General features: G+C 42.5%; 1 protein-coding gene across 4 annotated transcripts in view; it reads right to left on the minus strand.

Annotated features, from left to right (window-relative positions):
- Window positions 1-1,623: 1,623 nt before the first annotated feature.
- BCOR (BCL6 corepressor) overlaps window positions 1,624-8,383 on the minus strand; it is a 48,148-nt gene continuing 41,388 nt past the window's right edge. For 3 of the 4 annotated variants that reach the window (XM_023519133.1, XM_003799891.3, XM_003799893.3), the window contains 5 exons: window positions 6,981-7,147; window positions 5,515-5,660; window positions 4,588-4,665; window positions 4,227-4,383; window positions 1,624-2,783 (listed from right to left, as the gene is read on the minus strand). In XM_023519133.1, coding sequence (XP_023374901.1) covers window positions 2,492-2,783; window positions 4,227-4,383; window positions 4,588-4,665; window positions 5,515-5,660; window positions 6,981-7,147 — 840 coding nt within the window. In that variant the 3' untranslated portion in view covers window positions 1,624-2,491. The remainder of the gene's footprint in view (window positions 2,784-4,226; window positions 4,384-4,587; window positions 4,666-5,514; window positions 5,661-6,980; window positions 7,148-8,383) is intronic. The other variant, XM_023519132.1, reaches the window with a different exon arrangement.

The following is an 8,383-nucleotide window of genomic DNA, read 5'->3' on the forward strand; positions in this document are numbered from 1 at the left end:
AGCTTGAGGCTCTGTCTCAAAAAAAAAAAAAAAAAAAAAAGTGCTTCATTCTGGAGTAGGGGAGGGAGTGTTGGCATGGGATGATGGAACTTTCTCTATTTCTAATATGGCTGTGTTATTTCTTTTGTTTTTACAATTAAAATGTATTTTTTTTTAAGACAGAGTTTCACTATGTCGCCCTGGGTAGAGTGCCATGGCGTCACAGCTCACAGCAACCTCAAGGTCTTGGGCTTACACAAGTCTCTTGCCTCAGCCTCCCAAGTAGCTGGGACTACAGGCACCCGCCACAACACCTATTTTTTTGGTTGTAGTTGTCATTGTTGCTTGGCAGGCCCAGGCTGGATTTGAACTTACCAGCTCTGGTGTATGTGGCTGGCACCCTAGCTGCTGAGCTACAGGTGCCAAGCCAAAAATGCATTTTTTAATAATAAAAAATTTTTATTGGTCAAGAAAACTTGTCAGCTGTCTTTGGTCTTCTGGATACATTCCAAAATACATTTGGTACCCATCTTCCCCAACAAAGGGCTCTCCATACTCCTCACACCTTGTCTGACAAGGCTGGATTTCCTCATTCCCAATCATGCCTTGCTTTTTCTTTCAAGCCACCATGTTTACTGGTCCCTTCATCATCTGCCTTTCCCCTCTGCCCACATACTCAAATATACCTTTCCCCATGGCCTCATCCTTCTACATTGGCACTCCTGGTGTTCAATGCAGGACTAGAAGGCACCCAGGGTATTCTAAACACAAATGGACTTGACATAATGACTCAGATGCTCACGAGGTCTCTGGAGGGGATAAAGGAATGAGTTAGGGACAACTCTGGAACCATGGGATTCAAGAACAATCTGATGAGGTTGTCATTCAAGGAGTAGAAACCTCTCCTGGCCACACTACTACTGCATTGTATCATCCACAAAGCTGAAGACCAGAAGCTGGAATGTTGGTCTAGTCTCTCCAGCTGGCTAGCATGTCTCCTCAAACTTTCTTATCAGCAGCCATTATAGTAGGAAGGTACCTCTACTTCCTGCTGACTTTCAAACTGACTATGCATACAGAAAGCTAGCTGCAAGAGAGTCAAATAGTTTTCAGCTCTTTATCCTCTGCAATAAAGGACAGGCATAAAAGGATGCAAGACAAAAATCAAGAACCAACTGATGGTACCTAATGCAAGTGCTGCTGGGAATAGTTAAGAGTACTGGAGAGGCTGAAGCTATAAGTCTCAACGATTAGGGCCAAGCAAGCTTAGACTTGATACTAGAAGTAATAGAAAAATAGGTCTGTAGAAGTGACACAGTTTCAGGAAAATGTGGTCCTAAAGATAAAGTATTCACCATTCTGCAGGACTATAGTAGTTCAATGCCAAGAGCAATGTGAAAGCCTACCAGGTCATCAAAGAAGACAGGCAAGAGGACATGAGACAGGAAGATATATGCCCAAGAACTGGGCTTTCAGAATAGACTCCAAACCACATTCTCAGTGTAATTCCTCCAAAATCTTCCAGTCTGCTTTGGTTTATAGAGACCATAAATTGCTCTACAGTTATCTATAAGGAATAGATCACCACCACCTAAACAGAATCAGTGACAATAATGCTTTAGGAATACATAGGACACAAGGTACTTCACTTTTCTCCTTTCCTCAACAGGTTTATTGCCTTTTAAGAAAATTTTTGTAAAATATAAATACAAAGGCAGAGAATTTACTTACAAAGTTAAAACACAGATTTCAAACATAAACACACAATTCAGAAAATTTTAGTTTTATGTACATTTCCAAGCAACCTCAACATATTATGTTAGTTTTCAATATTTTACAGGGTACAGAAAAAAATAGCTCAAAGTCTTCTTTAAATAAGAGCATAAAATGTTTAAACATATAAACAATCCGGTTTGATGCGTGAAAACTAATTTCACAGCTTTTAAATTAGGATATAAAAGTTTCATACAATTAGTTGTTGTGTGTGGATATGGTTTGAATTTATATTACACACTACTGGATTACATCCAATAGCATTTACCTGGCCCGAGCAGGTACTCTGTAAACAAAACATAAAGTTACAACATCACCAAGTGCCACCCAATTCATTCCCCCAAACCAACCACATGGTTCTGGCCACACTTTACACAGTTATGGCCTCTGTCATCAGAGCTTTGTATGAAATTAAGTCAAAGTGTGGAGCTCCTTTTCCTGATTTTTTTCTTCTTAAAAAAGAAAACAAAAAAATGTTCCAAGTAAAAACAAACATATCCCAAAGCATGTGTGCACTGAAAAGTAAAGAAACATTGTAACAACTTCGTAAAAACTGACTTAAATTTTTAAAAAGAAAAAAACATGTTTCTAAGTCCTTCTGACTGGAATAATTTCTCTTATATAAAGAAGAGATATTTTCATATGTAATAGTGTCCTTTCTTTACAGAAATAGTTGTATTATGACACATATGCACAAGGATTAACACTATAACACACTGTACACGGTGGTCTGGTGTGCTCACCAGTAGTCCTCGGAGACCGTGTCGTTGGGGTGGAGCCACTCCACAGAGGAGCCTAGCATGGTCTGAAGCTCACTGGTGAATTCCACCAGATCTAACAGCTCCTTGCTTTCAGGATTGAAGGCTTCCAGGTCTTTGGAGCAAGAGAACAAAAGACTTGCTGAAACCTGCCGGTAAAATTCTGCTTCTGCGATGGTGACAATTTCCACATTTGGAAAATTGCAGCGGAATATGCGGGATGACATTTTTAATTTCTTAAGCACGTCTGAAAGTAGTAGCCAGTTTCGTGGCCTACAAAATAGAAAAGAAAATGGTTTGAGTTTCTAGCAAAATGACAAGTTGTCCCATTAACTACTACACCCTGACTAGACCAGTCTCTAGTTAAGTAACAAAGTTACTTTCACTTTGTTCCTGCTTCCCCATTTGTTACCATACATATCTGCTCTTTTATTACCCTTTCTTTCTAAGGCAAGGGGAGAGATTTGCCTCTAGCTGTAGATACTCTGGACTCATTTGGTTTTATTAAGAGAACATCTTAATAAAGGGGCTGGACATGGTGGCTATAATCCTAGTGCTCTAGGAGGCTGAGGTGGGTGGATAGCCTGAGCTCAGGAGTTTGAGGCCAGCTTGAGCAAGCGCAAAACTCCTTTTCTTCTAAAAATAGTAAACCTAGCCAAGAGTCATGGTGGATTGTCTACAGTGTCAGCTATTTGGGAGGCTGAGGCAAGAGGATCACTTGAACGCAAGAGAGGTTGCTGTGAGCTATAATGGTATAGCACTGTGCCCAGAGCAACAGAGTGAAGACTCTGTCTTAAAAAAGAAAGAAAGAAAGAAAGAAAGAAAGAAAGAAAGAAAGAAAGAAAGAACATCTAGGAAGGATCATCTAAATAAATAAGACTCACTGCTCCCCTTGCTGATGGTAAAGTCTTGCTCATTTAGCTGTGGCTATAACTCCAAGTGTCCTGCTATATAGTCACTGGGGGAAACAAATATGTATCCCAACTTCTTGGATCTCTCCTCTCTTTAGACACTGAGTAATAGAGCACTATATTCCTTCTAGGAGTCTCCACCCCATCTTCCATTCTTTCGGGAGTAACAGTTTTAAAAGAAGGCAGATGTTACACACTTTATGATTTCTGTTGCTGTTTTTAATAGCATACATGTTTATAGCTTCAGAGTTTGAAGAGGATGTTATGCATTAAGTACCATTGTTAACACAACACCTGGCAGAGCACAACCTCTTGACAAGTACACCCAAAGTGACTGGTCACTGGGGGGCCTGACCATAGGAGCAAGACTTGAACTAACCAAATCTGATCACACATCAAGATCCCAAGTGTCCTGTATAATGGCTACCCTGGGTCATACATGAGAAGGAGATATATCAGTATAGTCTAGTATACCTCAAATACCTGGAAGACCCCTATAATCGTCTGTTGGTGAGACTCCTAAGGAAGACCCCTACCCTAAGTGTTTAGGTACTTTCTGTGAAATTCCAGTTATTGACTTTGGGCTATGGAGTGTGACTTAAGCCTTGGTGTTCTGATGTCCCTCCCCTCTACTCTACTGGGTGTAATTAAACTGATGTGTACCCTTTCTGGAAAATATCTACTGCATCATATGAGGTTTGTAGACACTTAAGGAATTTACTACCCACCCAACCTCATCTACTTAACTCCTGCCACCCCAAGAGCAGCTCAAGCTAGTTTCCAACCACATGGTAGCCATGCTCACCCCTGAGCGACAGATACTTGGATGTTATAACATGGTAATAGCGGACTTTCTGAAAATTCAAATTCAAACACATCGCTATAGGCATCGTCATCATCATCCTGGTCTTCTGGTCCTGGGGGATTTGCTAAAACGTCATAGCCACTTTCATCATCAGGTTCTAATGGAGGGCAAATAGGAGAGAAAGGAACCAATAAGCTATAGAAAGATTTTGGCTGTTGTCAAGAAAAAGGGAGACTCTAAATAATAAGATTCTTTCCCAACTGAGTCCTGCTTCCAGTGTCCACCACCCACCTCCCCTCACCCACACCAGAGAAATGGACTCAAATTCATTTACTAAGCTAAAGAGAACAATGCTGCTCACCACACACAGAGCTGCCATAAAACTCCCAAGAGCCATTGGAGTCGTCATCACTGCGACCCTGTAGGTCATTTAAATAATCTAGAGGAAGAAAAAAAAACAAGATAAAACCTACTGGTGAGAAAAAAATGATGGCAGAGTTAGGGGGCATTTTTCCTAGAAATTCACGACAGGCTGGCAAATCACTTCCCATCTTCCCCTTTCTGCACGTCATCAGTGCAATTCACCAAAACCTTGCTTCTCTGCTTTATCTACCTAACTAAATCCTACACACCTGTTCATCTGCCTCCCTGAGCGACAGATAACTCTGAACACCATGACATACCATAATGAAAGCTAGGCTGGCAAGGTAAGAAGGTAAGTCCTCATAGGCAAAAATAAATAGCATTACACATATATATCTCTTTCCCAATGAGTAAGTGCAACTTAAAGTAAATAAGGATGAGTCACAAGGGAGTTAGTGTCATTCTTTGGCCATGTCTGATAAGGAATGTAACTGCATATAACTGACCCTCAGGAAAACCTTGTGCTTCTGCTTTAGGAATTTTTTAAGGCCCAGAGCTTAAATGACGGGTTACTTGATGACCAAACACCACAAACCTACCCAGATAATTTCACGTAAGGGAGGTCTGACTCATTTCACCCAAACCTGAGATGTAAACCCATCAGCCATACTCAAGTTAAAAAATGTATTTGTAGAAAACGCAAATAACTTTAGGAAATCTTTTACAACATTAGGATAAACAGATGACTTAGCATCACTAGAATAAAGTTATACCAGACAAAAGGCCAAGGCCAAATGCCTGGTTCTCTCCTCCAAAGCTTCAAAATTTCAGCCTTTATGATTTCTGCCTGGTCAAATCCAAACCAAAGTACCTAGTTATCATCTATTTTTGAATAAGACCATTTCTTGAACTTTGTCATTCATACCTGTTAAAAACTTTTCCATAAGTTCACTGTGTGTCATTTTCATGATGGTTCTACCTGAGTACGTAGCCAAAGTGGGGTCAGCACCATAGGAAAGGAGCAAGCGGACAATTTCCAAGTGATCATTCTCAACAGCATCGTGCAGAGGCCTAGGGAGACACGGGCAATGGGGTTAAGCTCACACGTATGACACTGCTTCCCGAGTCATCTCCTTTAATACCAACAGGCAAATCTATGTGTACCTCTTGTACTGAGCCTCTTAGGCACAATATTTCATCCAGGAGGTGTGTGCACTGTCACCACCACTGCACAGATAGGGAAAATGAGGTCTAGTCACTGAGGATTAGTGACACCTAACCCTTTACAGGGTATGTCAAGGGACAAATTCAGGCCTAAGTCTCAAACGCCAACCTATCTTAATCCAAAGTCTAAGAAGGAGTAGTGCCTGTGGCTCAAAGGAGTAGGGCGCTGGCCCCATATGCCAGAGGTGGCGGGTTCAAACCCAGCCCCAGCCAAAAACTACAAATAAATAAATAAATATTTAAAAAAAGACAAAGTCTAAGAAGGAACTCGTGCCACAACTAAAAATGTTTTCAACAAACTTAAGTACTAATGGACTCTGTGAAGGCAACTTTTGGTGGGCTTGGCAGGGGAATCCCATCATTATGGAAGCCAATGCAACAGGCAATTTAAAAATTTAAAAAAAAAGCTACTTCTATTTTTAAAAGAAACAAGGTACAAAGAGAATGACCAGCGGAGACTATCCCAAAAGACTGATTCTAGGACTTCACAGATCGATATCAACCCTCTGATCCAAAAGCTGAGGGAAATGTGAGGGGAAGAAAGACGGCCCAGTGGGGGTATGTTCTTAGGAGGGCACAGAGTGTCCCCCACTAGTGTCCATGGGGGTCAGGGAATGTTATTTGCAAAGCTTGAGACACCAAAATATATTTCCATTTGACTATTTTTATCACTGCCAGGAAAACCCAGTGCCCTACCTCCTGGCAGCATCCTACCCACACAACCAGGATGATGTGCGGGCTGCCTCAGACCTGGGTCTCTGACCAATAAACCAGAGTAAAGGACAGGGTGAGCCCCAGGGCTGGGAATGTGGGAGGTGATGGCAGGTCCTCTGTCTATACTCTTGGGATTTTCAACTCACATATATTTTAAATATAGTGATTTCATAGATGGTGATGAAGAATCCAGGGTCTTAATTATTCCCACTTATTCGTGTAGGCTGACATTTTTGGAGGCTTTGGTCCATAGAAGCATTATAAGACTGGCGAAGATTGGGAGCTTTATATGTACATTTGCCAGAAAGATCTGTTAGATTCAATTCTAGAGGACTCAGCCATCAATGTGCTTACATGTCACTCGTGTTCTCTCCTCCTGGGGTTTCCCACATCCCTGAGAACCACTGCCTGTGCCCTCGCAGGGCCAGACTAAGAGCAAGTCACACCACTGACCTGGTTCCATCTTGGGCACTGCAGTTGACATCAGCGCCATATTCAAGGAGGTGTCGCACGATGTTGAGCCACCCTCTAGCACAAGCTTCATGCAAGGCACAATAACCTGCATTGTCTCGATGGTTCACATCACAAATCTTATTCTCCAGGCAGTACAATACCACTTCCTGTGTGGAGGGGGAGGAATGTCATCAGATCACTGCACAATGACATTATATGGGAGACGTCTCTGTGCTTTCAAAGAGATGCATCCCTAGGCTCGGCACCCATAGCACAGTGGTTACAGTGCCAGCCAATACACTGAGGATGGCGGGTTCAAACCTGGCCTGGGCCTGCTAAAACAATGACAACCGCAACAAAAAATAGCTAGGCGGTATGGCAGGCATCTATGGTCCCAGCTACTTGGGAGTATGAGGCAAAAGAATCACTTAAGCCCAAGAGTTGGAGGTTGCTGTGAGCTGTGACGCCATGGCACTCTACCCAGGGCGACATAGTGAGACTCTGTCTCAAGAAAAAAAAAGTGAGAGAGAGAGAGAGAGAGAGAGAGATGCATTCCTAGACTTGAGAACCCATTGCAGCTGAGGCAGGTGTGGATGTCTTAATAAGGGGCAAACAACATGTGCAAAGGGCTTGGTGACAGTGATGGTGTCCTTTAAGGCTCTGCCCTAGCTGCCTAGTCCTAGGTGAGTTATGCTTTCTAACTTCTCCAAAGCCTCCATCTCCTGTGCTGGGCGAGAATAACAGCACTTACATGGGGCTGTTGAGAAGATGCAATTAGAGACTCAAAAAAGCCCTTAGCCCGGTGCCTTGCATCTTGAGTACAGAGGGATATAACTGCTAGTGTTTCACATGATGCATTAATAAGCAGAAGGGCATTCTCACTCGATCAGTTCACTCAATAAGTAGTGGTGGCTGACAACATTAAGTTTAGATAAAAGCATGAGCTGGAGACCCTTTCTCAACCTGAGCCAAGGAGGGCTGTCCAGGAGTTTAAGCCAGTCCTCAAGCCCCCTGTGAAGACCAGGGGTCAGAGCCTGGGTGGCAATGCTCCTGCTGTTAAGTAGACTTTAAGGGACGCCTCTCTCAATGTATCATGCATATCAGCAAGAAGTGACATAAGTGTTTCAAATAACCCTACCCTCATTTTGCTTTATTCTCTACCCTACTCAGGAGTGAATCAATATAGTATTTTCATATTTACTTAAGTTAATGACAGGATCTGATATACCACAAACTACAACCTACATGTTTCCAGAACGAAATAAGACAAAGCTACCCTTCCCCCCTTGCAGAATGTGTTCTGTGTCAACAGTTCACCTGGCTCGGCGCCTGTGGCTCAAGTGGCTAAGGCGCCAGCCACATACACCTAAGGTGGCAGGTTCGAATCCAGCCCGGGCCTGCCA

This window comes from Otolemur garnettii, unplaced genomic scaffold (assembly GCF_000181295.1).
Source record: "Otolemur garnettii isolate 467f Iridium unplaced genomic scaffold, OtoGar3 scaffold00158, whole genome shotgun sequence".
Classification (NCBI taxonomy): domain Eukaryota; kingdom Metazoa; phylum Chordata; class Mammalia; order Primates; family Galagidae; genus Otolemur; species Otolemur garnettii.